This window comes from Myripristis murdjan, chromosome 1, assembly GCF_902150065.1.
Source record: "Myripristis murdjan chromosome 1, fMyrMur1.1, whole genome shotgun sequence".
NCBI classification, from domain to species: domain Eukaryota; kingdom Metazoa; phylum Chordata; class Actinopteri; order Holocentriformes; family Holocentridae; genus Myripristis; species Myripristis murdjan.
In genome coordinates, this window is record NC_043980.1 from 17,551,458 (window position 1) to 17,571,304 (window position 19,847).

At 41.5% G+C, this 19,847-nt stretch overlaps 1 protein-coding gene across 1 annotated transcript; it reads left to right on the forward strand.

The window, feature by feature from the left end:
- The first annotated feature begins 930 nt into the window (after window positions 1-930).
- Window positions 931-7,357, forward strand: hpf1 (histone PARylation factor 1). The gene is made up of 8 exons (XM_030065512.1): window positions 931-1,049; window positions 2,499-2,682; window positions 2,882-3,068; window positions 3,649-3,747; window positions 4,433-4,586; window positions 5,691-5,778; window positions 6,586-6,758; window positions 7,026-7,357. The coding sequence occupies exons 1-8, from the start codon at window positions 1,011-1,013 to the stop codon at window positions 7,158-7,160; spliced, it is 1,059 nt and encodes a 352-aa protein (XP_029921372.1). The 5' UTR covers window positions 931-1,010; the 3' UTR covers window positions 7,161-7,357.
- The last annotated feature ends 12,490 nt before the right edge of the window (window positions 7,358-19,847 follow it).

A 19,847-nucleotide genomic window follows, 5' to 3' on the forward strand; every position in this document is an offset into this window, starting at 1 on the left:
AAAAAATCTGAAAGCTATTTAAAATGTATGTTCCAATGTTTGTTGTGCTTTTGTCCTTGGGATTCATTCTAAAGTTTCTAATGGATATTGCAGTTTAAAATTAAAATAATGGAATTAAAGATGACAAAAGATCATTATAACATATAATGCCTCCATCCTTTCATTATAACAGCCTCCACTCTTTTTTGGAAGGCTTTCTACAAGATTTCATCCAGAGGAGCATTTGTGAGGTCAGACATTGATGTTGGACAAGAGGGCCTGGCTCACAGTCTCCGTTCTAGTTCATCCCAGAGGTGTTTGATGGGGTTGAGGTCAGGGCTCTGTGCGGGACAGTCAAGTTCTTCCACACCAAACACACCCTGTCTGTATGGAGCTTGCTTTGTGCACTGGGGCACAGTCATGCTGGAACAGAAAAGGGCCTTCCCCAAACTGCTTCCACAAAGTTGGAAACGTAGAATTGTCCAAAATGTTTTGGTAAGCTGAAGCATTAAGATTTCCCTTCACTGGAGGCAGAGGCCAACCCCAGAAAACAAGCCCATAGCATTATCCCTCCTCCACCAAACTTTACAGTTGGCACAGTGCAGTCAGGCAGGTAAACTTCTCCTGGCATTTGTCAATCCCAGACTCGTCCATCAAAATCTAGGAGGGAGGAAATTTCTCAAACTGACTTGTGGCATCGTATTACATCATTATCACAGTACCACACTTAAATTCAGTGAGCTCTTTAGAGCGATCCAATCATTCACAAATGTTTGTAAAGGCAGACTGCATGACAAGGTGCTTGGGGCAGTGGGACTGAACGAAACACGTGAACTCAGTGATTACAAGGTGTGGCCCAAATTACTTTTGTCCATATAGTGCAGGTGGCTGAACTAGTAGCTTTGTTTCAAGAGGCTGCAGTTCGCTCCATCGGCCATTAGGGGCCAGTGGTGTATTTTAAAACGGCGCAGTCGCCGCTGCCTTGTGGGAAGTGCAGAAGAAGACACCGACCGACGGACAAGAGGAAAAATATGACAGGGCGCGCGAAAAGAAAACCCAAATCTATTCAGGTAACATCCCTTTGACGACCTCAGCCGCTCTGCAACCAATATGCACTTTAAGCGTGGTTTTCCTCGGCAATGGGGCTGAAGTGCTTGTATTCCTAGCAAATAAACCTCTGTTCAGCGCTACGGGTAGAAGTGTTTGCCATGGTGTCTGAACAACGTAGCGGTAGACAGCCGACAACATGGCAGCAGCCGTGCTGGCTGTGCCGCAGAGCCGCCTGGTCATCAGCTGTATTAATGGGTGGCCGTGGTATTGCACAGTTCACACTTTGATTTTCGGATGCTATCACGCCGCACAACGACAGAGTTGAAGAGTGGCTCGTAAACAGCCTCTTCTAGCTGCTCCCTGCCTGGTTCACGGGAAAAAAGATGAGCGTCTGGATTTGATTCATAATCTGATGCCCTGACCAGGACATTCAGCGATTCAGCTTGCTAGCAGAAAATGCAGCTGCTCAAAAGGAGTGATTGAAAAGATTTTTGTTCTCAATCATGTATTACAGGCTCCTTGAGATGACAGGGGGCGTTGTTGTGCACGGTCCCTTTACAGTTGCTGTCTCCCTGCTTGCCACCAGATGTAAAAATGTGGAGCATCACCTTTTCAGACATTTTTTTCATCCTTCAGGACATAGGACATATTCATGAACCTGTACTGAACTTGAATTGCCCTTAGCCCTTGTGTGTGCACCTCATGCCCATATGCTGGCTGATTATCTCTGCTACACTGTTTGCTGCTGTTGTAAGTGCGTGTTTGTGTTTGTGCCCCGGTAGACTGGAGAAACTGAATTTCCCTTTTTAGGACAAATAAAGTCATCTGAATAGGGAAGAGTGAGTTTGGTAAATTGGTATGGAAACAATGACCTAGTTGTTTCTCCCCTAATACATTGCTTTAGTATTTAGTAGAGATGGGAATCAGCAGCAACCCAGATATGATACAATTCACAAAACTATCAGAACAGTTATCAAAACAATTAGCTCAGAAGTGCAGTGTTTTTTTTTTTTTTTTTTTCCTTAGTAAGCTTTACCTGATGTGGGAAATATGGGCTCACATGTTGGTCATATTAACTAATACTTGACATTTTCTGTGGCCCAGTAGTTAGATGTGAGCACAGCAGGACTCGTGTCTAACTCATCTTTACCTTCCAAATTATTAAAGCAGGAGTTCTTCCAGACTTTTGATTTAGTATGGAGGTGCAGCATGAATCTCTGTTATGTCTTTTCTTTCTCTCTTCAATACCTGTGATAATATGATTGATTCCCACGATGTTATGCCAGAAACCTGAAAGTGAATGTGTGTTTTGAATAGGTCACACTGCTATCTGTTGTGTTCTGAGTGGAGTTGTTTTTTCCCACCTTGAATAAAGTTAAAATATGTTGAGAAAAACACGGCAATCTATTGGTTCGGTATCAGCATGACAATAAAAATAAAATATTTGCACGCCTCCACCCCATCCATAGGAGACAGGGCCAGGCAACGGGGAGTTGAAGAAAGCCCGTCCTGATGAATCCAAAGCTGTGCCATTGTCGGAGGTGAGTTCAGACCAACGAGATGAGATGGTGCAACTGTATAAGCTTCAAATGCCAGAAGATCTGTACCACTTCTGGGACTTCTGCAAGGGTCTTTGTCCTGACAACCCCCGAGGTATGCTCTTTGCACAAACTATTCATCTTACATCTTATCCCACACTTCTGTAGACATCAGAAAACCGGGTAAAAGGCCACTTCATTTAGTGATTAAGTAGCCAAAGTAAAGCACTGGATCCACTACTGTGGAAAATGTGTGTATCTCTTTGATCTTAGCATTATTTTAATATTGTTTCCATGCATCTTAATCTCTGTAGGTGCGCTGATGGACACACTAGGATTGTGGCTGGTTGGTCCTTTTGACATTCTGGCAGAAGCTCACAAAAACTCCCAGAATTCTCAGCCTAACTTCCACCTTCACTGGAGATACTTTTATGACCCGCCGGAGTTTCAAACCATACTTAAGGGGAGTGGGGACAGCCAGTACCACATAGGCTATTACAGGTATAGGACAAACAATTTTCTGTAATCTTACAGTTCTCTTTAAGTGTTGGACTTGCGTTAAATCAGTGGGAAGAGTTAAGCCGTGGTCATACCTGTTGTTTCATGTGACCTGAGTGATCAGATTTTGCAAATTGGAATGTAAGTGTAGTGCGTCTACATGACTGATAATCCTTGACTGTGCAGGCGATTGTTCTGGCTATTCCGAACACAATACGACTTCAAAGTGACTTCTGTGCAACTAGACCTCTCACTTGATGCAGCCTGGCATGATCAGAATACCAAAGTCGCATTCAAACAACAGGCTTAACCACAGCCTCAGACACAAGTTGCTTTGTTTATAGTAGCCTTCATCAGGGAACCTTTAAGAACAGTGAACATTTGCCCACTGCAACAGCCACTGGATCCACTAAACTGAGAGAGAATAGCTAGTTGGGCAGTGACATTATGCAGTTCAAATAATAGTAATTGTAAAGACAAAGATTCAAAATACATGCATGCGTCTGTTTTATATATGACAGCATAATTGTGGGTATATCAACTCATTTCTAATTTTATTGTTCTTGAAATTCAATATTTCCAGAGACAGCCCAGATGCTCTTCCCTCATTTGTTGGGGAAAATGAAGCCAAGAAGGGCTGCACTATAACACAGATGGGGGACAACGTGTTTGCTGCTGTCCAGTAAGTACTGACCATCACAAAGATGCTGTCTAAATCAATTAGGGGTGCATAGATCAATCAGACACTTTTCATCTGCGCAATCACAAAAGTAGGAAAGTGGTGAAGATAAAATATGGAGAGTAGAGGATTAGTAGCACTGGCATGTCATGCATCTGATAATAACAATTCATTTGTGATATTTCTATGTGAATTTTACTGTATATCGTCATAGACTTGAACCTCTTCACTATATTGAAATAGTTCTTCATGCGCTACCCGTGTGAGTAGGCACGTAAGCACCTTGGTCATCAAGCACACACTAGCACATAATTACAGCATTTGGATGGAACTTACCTATTTTCACATGGATAGGCCAAGTACAAACAATATTCAGTGCCTAACAGTTGTATATTGGATTTTTTTTATTATTATTGTTCATGTTGGCTGTGCACTTTTACATAATGAGCTATTTAATAAGTAAGACATTTGGTTAAGTGCACAATTTCAATTTGCAGTTGGATAAGTGATCAGAGACCTGGTCTCTACAATCAGTCTCCACCATGTTTCCACTATATGCGTAGTGGAAATGAACTCAAACACACAAAATCAAACTTATCTTTTCACTGCTTGATTAAGGTATTTTTGTCTCTTCTTTTTCTGTTTCCACTACATCATCCTCGCTGCTTCATGGTCCCTCCTTCAATAGCCAGTACATGTTGAAGAAGAGGAAAGAGAGGAGCAGCCAGAAGGTAGGGCGAGAGGCCTTGGAAAACTTGGAAGCAAAGTTGAGAAGCAGTGCAGAGAGTCTGGGCTTCTCTCTGGAACAGAAGACCAAAGGCATGAAGCAGAGGGACAAGAAGGTAGCGGATAAAATGGAGCAAAAACGTTTACTCATCAGTGTGCATCTCAGTTGTAACTCAGGAAAAATCAGTTGTGCTCATTTCAACCCAGAATGTTGCCCTGTTCCCACCACTATCATTTTATTGCTTTGGGTAGTATTACATCCACTAAGTAGTGCATGCACACTGTTAACTCAAATCAGTAACGAAATAACACTTAGAGAACGCAAAACCCATCCATCAAAGATGAACAATTTTCCAACTTAAGTCTACACCCAAAGACATTCCTGTGACTGTAATGTGACCACGCACACAAACCTGGATTTCTATCTGTTAGTTTATCTCTGCAAGTGGAGTTAGATGGCACTTGTTTTTACCCCAGTCTTTCTTTTTTTGTGGCCTTTATCTGAAATAAGAGTCAAACCATTCATTACTGTCCAATTCAAACAACATAGGGGCGCTAATGAGCTCACGTCCAATGTAGATGTAACCACCCTGCAATTTTTCTGAAAACTTGGAGCAGCAATAGAAGGGTGACTCTGTCACTGATCAACTATAGTGCAGAGTTGCCATGTGGTGTAGTGATAATCTTAAATGGTTTAAAGTTACTAGAATTTGAACAGGCACATTTCCTGTCCTATTTCAGGTACAGTCATAAAAATGTGTGTATGTCCTGATGTAAAGAAGTTGGTTATTGGGCATGGGAAAAAAAAAAAAAAAAAAAAAAACCTGGTGAAAATTCAACATGAAACTGGCATACTGACAATTTCATAGTGTTGGTGGAGGTATGTATTCTAATTACTGCTGTCCAATTGTAAAATAACCTCATTGTCAAATCCAGACAAACTTGCCATATGGAGTGGTAGGTGCACTACTGCCCTCTTCCTATTTCCTCCCTGTCCTGTCACTTTTCTCTAATACAACAAAACCTCCATAAAATGAACTTTCAGTGTGTGCCCCAACATACAGTAACATTTGGCAACAGTTAGTGTAGAACCTTTGAAGTGGTCATTTCTACCACACACCAGTCTACCTGAAGAAACACCAATTTAGTAGAAATTGACCTTAAGGCAAAATGCCGGCTCCAGGTTCAGACTTGGTAATAAACCTCTTGTCACTCCACAGGTGGTCACCAAGACGTTCCACGGTGCAGGCATCGTTGTGCCTGTAGACAAGAACGATGTGGGATACAGAGAACTACCGGAAACAGATGGTGAGCTCATGTACAGATGACGTGATGCATGGTCATTCTCAGCGTTTATCTCCTCTCCACTGATGGAAATGAGAGCTATTTTTACCTCTAGTGTTGTTGTAAAACACAAAAGTGATTTCATTGTAAAGACTCCCAAGTAGTATCACAACATATCAGATGCTGATACTTCTACATCTTGTTGTAGGTAAATTGTAAGGGCAGTTATGATGTACTTTTTTAATATGTAATTTGTGGTGTTATCAAAACTATTGGTATTATAATTGAAGTACTAATCTGCAAGATTCTCCTTTTTTCTTTGCATGTTTGGCACACAGTGCTCATAGCTTTGGTGCACTGCACTTCTGACAAGTAATTGGGCAAACAAACAGTGCAGCCTGTACTGTGACATGTTTTTCCTTGTAGTTTCTGATAATGAAGTTTGGGTATCTGTAGGTAATGTTCTTTGTTTTGTCTGTCCAGCTGTGGACAGATGAATCACACAGCTCATGCTAACTGCTTAGGTCTTCTGCTTATTCCAAACACACCACAGTTGCTGCTGCAGGAAACATCAGTCTAGCTGTCACTGGTTGTTTAGAACAGAAAATGTCAAAGCTATTATGAATTACTATTTTCAGACCAAGTGTCAGCAGGGAGCACCTAGATGGACATTTGATCACATGGAAATGTTGCAGCTTATTATTGTAATATCTTGCAACCGATTCACAGTATAATCCCTACTAATTTATACCTTTAACATTAGAAAGTGTATCACTTTCAGTCAATTAACCCATGACTCAATATTTGTCTTCTTCCTACCCTTGTGTCTAGCTGGTCTGAAGAAGATCTGCAAGGCCATCGCTGAAGCACGGAATGATGAGGAGCGGCTCAAAGCCTTCGGACCACTCCAAGAAATGATCACGTTTGTTCAATTTGCCAACGATGAGTGTGACTACGGCATGGGTTATGAGTTGGGAATAGACCTCTTCTGTTATGGCTCCCATGTGAGTGTCATTACGTGATTCATATTTACACCTACAACCACACATACGCACACTGTTAAAAGTTTGATCTGGTTATGTCCACTTTCACACACACACACACACACACACACACACAAATAGCTGTTCTTACATTAAGATACGTTTCCCAATAAGCTTACTTTGAAATGATTAAAGTCATTCATATTTTGGCCATAGCACAGCATTCATCAATTGATAAGATTGTAATTGGAGGTAATTAATTATTTTTGGTTTCCTCTTTCCCCATAGTACTTCTACAAGGTGATCAGGCAGCTTCTGCCCATGGCCTACAGCTTGTTGAAAAGGAATTTGTTTGGGGAAATTCTGGAGGCCCACCTCTCTAGCCGCTCCCACGACAACCTGGACCAACTCTCTGCCCAGTAAAAGATTCAGAAGTAAATTTCCGTTCTAAGTCATATAAGCTTTTTTTTTTTTTTTTAACCATATGTTCTTGTCTTGTCATTTGTCATTGTTAATGTCACCTGGTCGTTTCGGTGCTGCTGTCATTCATTGGTACCAGTTGAATTATATCTGTTTGTGAAAGGCAAATGTCTAATAAAGTATAATTTTTATATTTTTAACACTGGATTCATTTTTATGTACCTGTGAGATTATATCCACGCTTTACTCTTAACTGGATGATTTTTACAACTGTGGACTGTACTGTATCGTCTCCCTGATGGATGAGTTTCACTTGCAGACTTAAAACAGTGAACATGGCAGAATTACCAAAAGATACGTAGCCCACAGATTAGAGCCTCAAAAATTTGGCCACCTTTGTAAATTTAAGGCTGTTATGGCTGAATGTATGGATAGATATTTACTGTATTCTAGGCAGGAAAGAAGTTGTCTTCTTACACACACACACACACACACACACACACATAAATATATCTTACACTGGCAACAGAGGGCAGTGTTGGACTTAGTACCGTGTATTCTGATTATGAAAGCCTCAGCCACACACTTAAGCTACTGGATGGCTGAGTCACCACCAGCATAGTTTGCTAAAGTCTTACTGCTGACCAGACTGTATGAAAGATTTTATACAGTCTATGATGCTGACAGAGGGAAAGGCTATCACGTGTCAGGGAATGGTCATTTATTCTGGTAAAGCGGCATGTAAGAGCTTTAGAATGGGATTTATACTTGTGGGCTTCCACTTCTAGAGATATAATGGATTCAGTCTTCCTTCTAGCGTTACCATTACACGCAAAGTGATTATGGCTGATGAGGCCTGCGAAATAAGAGGTAGCCTATATCCACTTGTGTCTCAGCCGTCTAACAGCCTAATTATTGCTGACACGTGCTCAGGTCTCAGTGTACCCACCTCCCCAGCCACTTGGCCACTGGCAAGATCCAAAGAAGGAAATGCCATCTGTGGCTCTAGTTTGAGTCTAATTTGCCACAGGACAGGATGAGAGACAAAGGAAGACATCTCTCACACATATTATACTTTATTCTAATGCTTTACAGATGTTTTCAATGATCAGGTTAATTCTAAACAAAGTCTTAGTCCTGATGATCTTTTGAGCACTGTTCATGTACTATCCATGTGCTCAATGGCTGTTTCATCTCCATGCCACACTTTGATCACTGCATACACACTTAAGCACTATTTTTCTTTTCCAAATACAAAATTAGGCTTCGGACTTTGAAAAGTATAACTTAGGCCATTCAGAGTTTGCTTCTCAATGTCGGCCACACTTCAGAGGTTTTACTCTTTAAATTGTGTCAAGCTTTCTCTTGAGTCAACATGGTCCTTAATTCACTCTTCTAGTGGCGGAGTCCTTCCCGTATCTCTTAGCCCTTGTTATTGACTTTGCCCTGTCATCCTCCATTGAATAGTAACCCTGTGAAGAGTCACAGATAAAGTTGGAGATAAGGGAGCACTGAGAGGCAACATTGCATTGTCCATTTCCATCTGAGAGGCTACAGTTTTTGTTTAATCGTTCACTTAAAATATGACAGCGACAAATTAATTGTTCACCCTGCAGTGTAAATGCCGAGCCTAGGACCCGTTACCACTGCTGCAGCGCATCAAAGAGGGAGGGGGGTGATGAGAGCGGTGGCTCACTTATGCTGCCTTCGGGTGCTTATCCTGAGCTCCTACTTCTTATAACGGTACACAATATATGGAAGCCCATTTTCGCCACATGAAAAATAAGAAATGGCTTCATTGTAAGATCACAATTTAGACTTAATATCTCACAATCCTGACTCTTTGCCTCCTCACTGTTGTGACTTAGTATCTGACAACTGTAAGATTTTTTTTTCTCACAATTACGATTTAATATCACAAAATTCTTAATTTTTTTTAATTGTTTTTTTTAATTGTTTTTCTAACTGTTGCCATTTTTCTTTATACTTAATATCACCCGTTTCTGACTATTTCCTCACAACTGTGAGATGTGAGGTATTTAGTAACCATTGTGAGAAAATATTAAATTATGAAATATTAAATTAAATTAAATCAAATTGTGAGGGAAAAAAATCACAATGTAGACTTATTTGTATGGCAGAAACAGGCATCCATAACATTACCACTTGTTGTCGCATTGAAATGCCTTTGTATCAGAATAACCCAATGACGAAATGAAGAAAATATTATTTCAGTCTTATTTTTGAAACCAAGCAGCACAAATCTGCTTTGTGGAGCGGCAGACAAAGAGTAAATGTGAAGAAGGCATGTGATCAGTGTTTAAAAACTTGTCAAAAATAAAATAGTTGAATAAAAAATGAAGACATTTATTCTAATCAAATTGCCTGCCAAATTGTAACATAGAGCCTAATTACTTAAAAAGAATATTAATAAATTAATTTTAAAAAGTCACATTTATTATCGATTGATCACATGACTGCCATGCTCTCCACCCCTGATACGTCATGTATTGGCCTGTCCGATATAATGGAAATTTCCGACTTTTCCCAATAGTAGCCATCATATTGTTTGGTCGCAGGTGACGCTTACACACTGTTTACGATAATTCCGACTGCCCCTGAACGCAGCATTGATCCTGCAGAGGTTCGGGGAAGCGCACCAAGGCGCGCTCACATTTCCACACACACAGACTTCAACAGCACACAAGCGGCATCCTTGAGCTGAAGGAGCGTTCGCCTTGCTTTGAGAAGCTATCAGCATCACTCCACAGGCTTTGGTCACACAGCCTCTCATCAGAGGCGCCGCAGAATGATCCCGGGCTCTGCCGAGCCTTGTCGATTCTAAGGCCCGGAGGGAAGCCCACCCCGCTCCGGCAAGACCCACAGATACCGCGTCGCCACCAGCAGCCACCCCGCGACAGAATGTCAAAGAGCCCCGAAGAAAGTCACTCCAGGGGCGGCGGCTCCGACCAAGACTTGAAAATGGCCTCGTCAAGCAACACATCCCCTGAGGGAGGACCGCCGCCGCTGCACCAGAACCGTATACGGCAGGTGGGTGTCTGTACGCAGGCTGCTCTCTGCATTGACTGGTCCAGTCAGGCGTGTAAGCAGGAGCTGAAACCGCTGTTGATGCTGTGCACTTTGGGAAAACGGTAAAAGGCGTTGTCCTGCTTAGCACCCGCTCATGCTTCACCGCTGAGTGATGCACTAAATGTTGCATCTACGAACTCTGATTGATGTTACCAGTAGGCAGCCTGTATGCTCTTTTGCAGAAAAAGGTACCCTGTCTGGATAACAGACTGAGACTGATGTGCTTGTGCAAATAGGCCAATTGCTGTTATGGCCGTCAAAATAAACATCAGCAGGCCTGGATCATTACAGGCTGCAGTGAGGAGTGTTTGCAAGCTTTACATGTAGAATGTCTATAAGCCTCACATGTAAGCTACATTTAGTGTGAAGTTTTAGATTGAAACACTGACAAAATGCATCAGTCGTGGAGAGCAGTTGTCCTGTTTGCCCTTCTCCTCATAGCTGTACAGTCCTATCTAAAAGAACAGTGGTTTCTCATGCAGGTAGTGAGCTAGCTTATTGGCATATAGTTTAGAAGAGACTGCAGCCTTGTGAATTTTCATGGTTGCCTTTTGTCACATTGGTAGTTTCATAGCCTCCCGTCTCAGAGTCGCATACATACACACACCTGATGTAAGGTCTACTACCTTGTGGTTCTGTTTCAGCATAATGCAGTGCTGGGCAGTGTGTGCCTGTGCTTGTGTGTACGCACATGCACTCTTGGGTGTGCATGTGCTCACTAAGTGCTCTCACAGGCCATGGGCTGGGCTCTGTTTACCACTCAGCCTCTCTGTATTTCCCTGGTCTGAAATTCTGATATGGTGCTGACCAGATAACTTCATGAGCGTGTCTGCACACAGACACCCACCTGCTGTAAATAAAATTGAGCTGAAATTGAACTGAATTTACTTCCAGTGTAAGTAATGCTTCTCTCACTCCTCAAAGAAGGCCAGATCTGCAGGAAAGACTGAGGAAATCTGGCTGCTGTTGGCTACCTAAAAAAACGCTTTATTTGTGAGAAATGAATGTGGACTTGCTGTGATTACAGGCTGAAATAATCCTAATAATAATAATCCTACACAGCCATCTTTATATGAACTCCACATGACATGCACATGAGGAGTTCACACAAATAAGAAAAACAAAGAAACATACTACAAATAGTAAAGTGTATAAAATAATTGTTACACATGTGTTAATAGCTAAGACCTCTTACACTGATGCACTATGCTAGATGACATAACTACTACATGACCTATCTAAAAAAAATTAATCTGTATTCTTGAATGTGTGTTATCAACAAACACAGGAAGTACATTTTCAGGCTTTTGGCCTAGACTTGAGTTTACTGTGTGTTTGTGTGTTTGTGTCTGCATGCAGAAAAAAACAGAATGGGGAGATGGTAGTAGATGGATGTTTCCTGTCTCAATGCACTCTCTCAGGCTAATTACATTTCAGTAATGGACTGTAGTGCTACACACACACACACACACACACACACACTTGAGTCTTTCTCCATTTTGGGTGGGGCCATGATCCGCGGTTACTCAGATGCAATCAGTAATTCTGTGATCAGCAATGCATTATCAAGGTGTGTGTGTGTGTGTGTGTGTGTGTGTGTGTGTGTGTGTGTGTGTGTGTGTGTGTGTGCGTGTGCGCGCTTATATTTGTTTATGACTGAGTACATTATGTTTAGGAAAAACAGACATATTTGTGAACTCTTGTTGGTGTGTAAACTGTTGAAATACACATAAGTAAGACTTGTGGATTGGAAGTAGGCATATTAAGTCTAACTTGTGCTAAAGGTACCGGGTGTGTGTGTATGTGTGTGTTTGTGTTTATGCTCATGCACATGCTCAATAGATATCAGAGTGAATTAATGGCAATATCAGTGCACACAGTATATACACCAGCGCTTGTTACTGCAGCATTACTTTTCTTATAATTATTTCACTGGGTGGGTTTAGATTTTAGATGTTGGGGTGTTAAAAGTTTTCCCAAAAAGTTAGCTCACTTCCATGAGTAGTGAGAAGAGTTATATGGCTAAAGTTAAGTCAAATGTTTACCTTATCTGAAGCAAAACTATCATACTCATCACATTTATACCACCTCTTTGTCTGTAGCATCTGTTTCTTTCCTTGTTCTCCTGCATTACAGATTTAGGAACTGAAAAATGGGTTGTCTGCTGGCAACTGTTCAGCTGGTGTAGGCTGCATGGTAGAGAAAAGGAAAGACAGAGATGGAGCAAAAGAATTGGCAGGTTAAGGAAAATCTGAGATGCCGCACACCATACCAGTGAAGCTTAATAGTTCTATATTAGCAAATCGTCAACTTGTGTGGCCATGTTTGTGTGTGAGACCGAAACTGGAAGTGACACAGGGACATTGTGATGTGAGAGCCCTCACTTGGAAGTCTAAAAATACTGCCTCTCTGTAGTGTGATTGTCCTGGAGAAAAATGGCTCCTTTCCAGCTGAAAGGCAGTGTGTCTGTGTTTCTAAGCTCACTGAACTGCTGGCCAGCCCGTGTCACCAGGCATTTACTGGCTGCTCTGGGCTGGTGGTGAGCAATTGCTGTGTTTTCTCTCTCCTCTATATGAGCAACACAGGAACTACATCATAATTTGTCACCCGTTTGCCTGTGCCCTTTCCTGGGGTGAAATACTGGACACATATATATATTTTTTAATTCCAGGAGTAGATTTAGCTCATATTTGTCGCTTGCAGTCTGGAAAATTAAAAAAAAAAAAAAAAACACATTTGAGCCAAAATGCATTGTTTTCAATTGTCTCAAGTTGAGGATATGCTATGTGCAGGCCATTATCAGATATAAGGTCTGAAAACTAGGTTTAAACATGAGTAGATTAGATAGAAGGGAGGGTTTCATCGTGTCTGTTTTGTCTTCTAATCTGTCTGTTGACCACACAGTATTTATATATTACTGCCCTGTGCTACCTTGGATGAGATAGTTAGACCTGTTTCTAGGTTATGGAGCACCTGGCGAGGAGATCCTTAGCCAAGTTACTGCATGTTCCCTGTCATTTGACAGCACTCATTGGCTATATTCATTCCCTGCTTTCATCTCTCTGTCGCTTTCCACCTTTCTTCTTTTCAACTTGTCATGCGTCATTCCTCCTCCAGAGCTGCACTTCCCCTCTCTGCCTTTGTATAGGTTTCACGCTATACCCCACTTTTCTCCTTGTAAAGTCACTTGTCATTCCCATTGGTGGCCCATCTCCTTCTAAATATCTTTCTCCCTTCACCCTGTCTCCCTCACCTCTTTATCTGTCCCGCTTGCTTGCCCCTGTCCTGATGTGCCAGGAGGTCAAGTTTCACTGCAGCTTTTGACATTTACATCCCTCTCTCTGTCTGTCTCTCTGTCTGTCGCTCTACTGCCTCTGTCTGTCTTGCGTTCTCCACTGGGAGTGGTGTGATGGGATTCTGCAGGAAGGGAGTCCTAATGGAGCCTTGGCCTTCATTACATTACCTCTACACAGCCACAGCCTCTCTCTCTCTCTCTCTCTCTCTCTCTCACACACACACACACACACACACACATAGACACAATCAGCCACAGCTGTCTTCCCTTGCCGACTGCATGATGGGAAATGGAAATGTTTAGCCATTTGGGGTCTCTGTCGATACAGTTTTTAAAGATGTGCGCATTCAGACACGCGCACACACACATAAACAAAGCATCATATGGCTGCATAGCTGTGTTTACAAGTGCTGTTAAAGCACTAGCCTGGTTAAAAGTGCTTACACATAAACCTGTGAGTGGCCACAAGTCAGCCACTGCAATACTGATGGTAACCAGAGGAGGAACTATTTGCCATTAAGCAATAATCACCATTGTTTTCTGTTAAGCAGGTACCACTCAGTTGTACATGGTGTGGCGTGGCACACTGACCTAAAGACTTGACACAGAAATAGCTATCATCCCACATGGGTAAATCAACCCAACAGAAGTGGTTGTACCATGTCGGACATGGGTGAATGCTCAGAGTGTCCCAAATGCCAAGGAACTGCTTCATCAGCTCTGATGCAATATAGAGGCAAATGTCATATGATATTATCTATGGGTTTCATATCAGTTCCCATACCACGTAATGGTGATAGGGTTGTGAGAGATGTAATGATATCCCTGTCCTGGATCTAGAGAACTATATGGAACATCAACATGGCTATAATTGGGCACAGATGACATCCTGACATTTCATATCCTAGACTGCCACTCTTGGCCACCATGGCACCCTAAAACTAGTTGGGGTGTCCTAGATAAATCTGGCGCCATCTCCCTCTGGATGGCTTGTGTTCCAGTGTTCGATGTTGCAAGGGCAGAGACAGGATTATTGTCAATGACTTATAGTTGGTTATCATCATCATCATCATCATCATCCTCTCAACACCCAGCACTGCCACCAGCAATAACAATGTGGTTGTCCTCTTTGAGCTAAAGCCATTCATCAAAAGAGCTCAGGTGAAGTCAAAATGTGACAGTCAAGTTAATGTAATTTAAACTGTGAAGTCATCAAGGCTACTTCAGCATTATATTGGAGGATGAAAGCTTTGTGAGGAGGTGGGAGTGAGTGTGTGTATATAATGCAGATGAATGGATAATTAAACCATATTAGCTGCCCACAGCTGCAGGATATGAAGGGTAGAGGTTAGATTATTGAGTTGCATCCTTGGAATGAAGTAATGAAGAATATTGAGATGTGTCTTCTGTTGACAGTTTCCACAGTGAGCAGGTGTTTGAAGGGAAGGCACTAGACTATTGAGATGCATCCATGGCCATGCAGGCTCCATAAAGGCCAGGTGTTTTTGGACTGGGGGCAGTCAGAGGCATTTAGATTTTAATTATTCATTATGGCCTTATAACTCGGTTTCCCATTAGAGAGAATGAGTGAGAGAGGAGGGGGTGGTTGGAGATCAATGGACTTCTCAGAAACAGCTCAAACACTTTTATATAAATGTGCTCTCTGTAGAGCTCCCTCACTCTCCCCCCTCTCTCCACTGCCTCTTTCGTCATGTTTGAGCTGAGAAACTGAGGGATCTCTCACAGGAACACATCAAAGCTCTTTGCTGTGTTGTTGAGCATAATGGTGCACATAACACAGCACAGTCAGACAGACAGACAGACAAACACAATCATACACACACATATGCAGATGAACAAACACCCGACTGCCCTTGCCACATGACGAGCAAGATGCTGTGATGTAACTGTGAACACCTGCAGCTGGAGAACCCTAAGAATGCAATCTAGCATGTTTTACCATCTTCCTGTTCTGTAGCCAGGGCCCCAGATTTTGGATTTGTGTCATTCAGGAACAGCAAAAAACTTCGCACATCTATTCCTCAGGCAGGTGCGTCGGAAAAGGACAAACCAGTCCAAAGTAATTGAAGGATAAATTCCCGTACACTGGCCAACTTCCAGAATAAAGAGTTTATTGCGACGTTTCGGTCATAGACCTTTTTCAAGCAAATGTGCTTGCTTGAAAAAGGTCTATGACCGAAATGTCGCAATAAACTCTTTATTCTGGATTTGTGTCATTCACATTATGCATCACATGAGGCGTTGCATTTCAAACATTTTCTGTGTGTTATGGCCCAATAGGGAACTACTGACAATTTTGACTGTTAACAAGCTCTTATTTGTGTTACTGATACATCTTTGCCACATAGTCTCTTTCTCTCTCTCTCTCTCTCTCTCTCTCTCTCTCTCTCACACACACACACACACACTCACACACACACACACACACACACACACACACACACACACACACACACCCACTTATGTTATATTCTCTCTGTCTTTCTCTTCCCCTCTGTATGACAGCATCACTCAGCCGTACTGGCATGACTGTGTTCGGCAGTGAATTTTAGGTCATGCGCTTCATTATTCATTATACATTCAACTTGGAGGTGAAATCAGTTTATGCCTCAGTGCACTTTACCAGCTGACACTAGATGAGATCAGCCAGGGGATGGAAATACATTCTCCCGGTGTTTTAAAAATGTTAGCAGATGAGCATCAAGTCAAAGTGGTAAAACAAAAACTGTGTCTTTCTCTGCGTAATCTGACTGTGTGAAGCACTCTTGGGCTGTGATTCTCAGTGTGGGGTCTGGAGATAAAGGATGGACTTAGGCCTATAATTCCCTAAAAGTTATACACATTTTGTTGATTTTTTTTTTTTTTCTTTTGTCCTTGTTAGCGCCTCTAACTTGGCTCACATCTCAAAGGATGTCAGCACTTTTTTTCAGATGGTTGCACCTGAAATAAACATGATCTTTATTTCTTACAATTCCAGCCTAGCTGTGGAATAATACACTGAAGATCTTAACAGGTTTTTTTTTTTTTTTAGAATTTTGTGTTGCACTTTGCTGAAATCACAGCCTGCTAGATGCTTTGGCCGGAAAGACTGCTCTGACAATATGAAATATCTCTATCCAGCGATGCAGTATATCCCAGTCTTGAAACTGCCCCTAGAAACCCAGAATCATAACACCCCAGTCCCATAAATAATGTTGATATTTCTAGCATAGATTGCATCCGCGGTGGCAGTTTCATTGCAATCGGGTAGTTCGCTTCTGAGTGGGCTGTAGACCTCTGTCTCATCTCATTAACAGAAATGGTAAACTGACGTCATGCGTTCCCAAGGGACTGAGGGGCAGGACTTCAAAGAGAAAAAGGGGAAAGCCACAAATTTTATAGGTCGACCATTTCCAAGACAGCAGGTCTCATACTAACTCTCCTTATTACGATCACAGTCTCAGTGTTTGAGTATTCTGATGTCATTGTTCATATATGTGTTGTGCGGGTGTTGTTGCTTTTGGTATAGTCTGTCTGTTTTTATTACATTACTTTCATTTTTCCATACTTATTACACTGTGACCTGATATATTTAGTCCTTGAGATCTCTACTCTCTTGTTAACCTGAGGGTATATCATATATCCTGCATTACACTGATGGCTTTTAGCTATAGCTCTTCATAAATCAAACTTGGCATCAGTTGCAGGAAGTGAATCATGAATTTATGGACTTAATCCATTGCTTACTCTGCAGTTCTAGCCCTGTAGACTCTTTTTAAGTCCTCCCAGTTTGCTCTGAGAAAGGATGTTGAAGGCTGTGGCTTAATGTACCAAAAAGCAAAAAGCTTGAAGCAATCAGTTAATGTGGTGCTGCTGCCTGTGGGGCTGCTGCCTGTCTGTCCACAGAAGTGCTGGGCAGGGCTGGTTATATGGTGGGAACACGGAATGAAGGACGAAAGGAGCAAATCATCTTATCTGCTACTTATATTGGCTTATATTTTTACAAATCAGATGTGTGTGTGTGTGTGTGTGTGTCTGTGTGTGTGTGTGTGCATCAGTGTGTGCGTGTGCATCAGTGTGTGTGTTGTATTACTGCAATTACATCAGGGTGTGGTCTGTCTCTAGGGTTTGTCTAACTCTCCCCTTTTCCGTCTTCCTCTGGGGACGTATCATCTGACTGTAGCAAGGTTATACGTCCCATCTCCAATGCCTCTCTCTCCTCCCTTGTCTCTTCAATGTCCCCTGATCCCACCCATCCACCCCTCCCATCCCTGTCTCAGTGTTATTACTCAGTACATCAGTGCATCTGGGTGTGGTCCGGTCTGGATTTTTAACTGCCTTCCCTGTCCACTGGCTATTAGATTTGACTGTGTGATTCAGTTGAATGAGAAATGGATTGTGTTGTGTGTGTGTGTGTGTGTGTGTATGCATGTTTCTATGTGTGTATGTGCACATGCTTTGTCTATTTTATAGCTCTGACTTTTCTTAAGCAGTAAGAGGCAGCAAAAGTGATTTGACATTTAGCCTAAATCATATCTGGATCATGTGCACTTATAATATATAGCCTCACAGTTCAGAAAATATCAATATTTACATTAGCCTTTGAACAACAACTTGTACATTAGCAATTTATCAAGTGAGTTTTTTTTTTTGCAAATGTATAATGAAAGCTTTTGTTGTTGTTGCTCGGCCTGTTTACCAATTTTGGTTTTAGTGTGATTTAGACCACATGTCTCTCACATGCCTCACTGTGCCCACTAGCTAGAGCTGTGAACTATTAGTTCACAACATACAGTTACCATGTACTGTATGTTGATATTTTATTAGTCTGTTATTAGTTTTTAACATTTATTTAACCACAGTGTCCTGCTGGCATCAACAGTCTCTTTTCAATCTAGCCTTTTATATGTCATTTGCCATTTCTCTCAGAATTTGCAGATAAAACATACATGCTATGCAGTATATTCTTACAGCCCTGTGCAGTCAGATAGTAGTCAAAGTACTAATGAAGCCAGACATGAAAAATAGTGTGCTTTCCAACAGTTTGACCTTTCTCTTTTTAAATGCTCCATTACATTACTTTTATTGCTTCGTAGCTGGATATCAGTCAGTGTGTATGTGGTGTTTGTATGTTTCTGTCTGTGTGTCTGTGTGACTGTGTATGCATGTGTGTGTGTGTGTGTGTGTGTGTGTGTGTGTGTGTGTGTGTGTGTGTGTGTGTGTGACATTTCAAGACTGAGGATTGAGTATCATCCGGTGTGGATTTCCTCATATTACAGACATATGGTGCAGCATTCAGCTACAGTTTTATAATCAATATCCTGGGAGATGAGGGTGAGCATCCACAACCTGTTGTGTATAAATGTATAGAGATTGTGTCTGTGTGCTTTGTGTACTTTGTTTGCTGAATGTGTGTGTGTGTGTGTGTGTGTGTGTGTGTGTGTGTGTGTGTGTGTTTGTGTGTGGTGTGTGTGTGTCTATCTGTGTATCTGTGTGTGTGTGCATTTTCTGAGTGTGAAGAGGAGTTTCTGTGTCAGGTCTCAGCTGGCTACTGCAGACCTCTTGCTGCTTCTTTGTGTTTTTCTACAAACACGCCAACTAGTGGCTAACTAGAAAATTGCAGCCTGACCCAACCCACCGTGAGACAACAGCTAATGGGACTATGGAAGATTTATAGCTTTTAGTCTACTTAAGTCATATTTGTCCATTGGAATAGACAGGGGATCTGAATGTCACTGGTAATAGGGAAATTAACAAGGAAATGAGAAGTTTTGATTTATTCTGACTGTTCTGATTTGATTTTCTAATTATACAATCAGTGTATCACCCTTTTAAGGATGTTTTTAAATCAATGATTTTGTTAAGACAGATCAAAACATATATGCTGTGTGCTTTAAAATATCACTTTATTCACTGATATGAGCTGACCATTCATGTAAAATAAACACTTTTTTGTTGAAAAAAAAGTCTCTTAAGGCAATTTATTATCATTTTTTTCTATAAGGTGCTTTCTTGTGTTCAGATTCTTTGTCCATTGGAATGGACAGGAAAAAATAACATACCAAAATATTGTAATCAATGTTTTTTCTAATGATTTATGATTTGGAGTAGAAATCCACTATTGTGTTTTCACTATAAAATTCTCACCAAGATCCTCTCTCAAAACACTGAAAGTGATTCCTAATAGGGCTGTGCCATATGCTATTGTTCACAATAATACCACTATAAATTTGGACAGGAAGGAAACGGTCATATCATGACATCAGCGATTTAGTAGCATGATGATGTCTTGATGCATTTGCATA

Bases quoted from the DNA above. Each gene is read 5' to 3' on its own strand.
- hpf1 (XM_030065512.1), top strand. From the start codon at position 1,011: ATGACAGGGCGCGCGAAAAGAAAACCCAAATCTATTCAG. The intron at 1,050-2,498 runs GTAACATCCCTT...CCCCATCCATAG, and splicing joins GAAAACCCAAATCTATTCAG to GAGACAGGGCCAGGCAACGG. The intron at 5,779-6,585 runs GTGAGCTCATGT...CCTTGTGTCTAG, and splicing joins AGAACTACCGGAAACAGATG to CTGGTCTGAAGAAGATCTGC.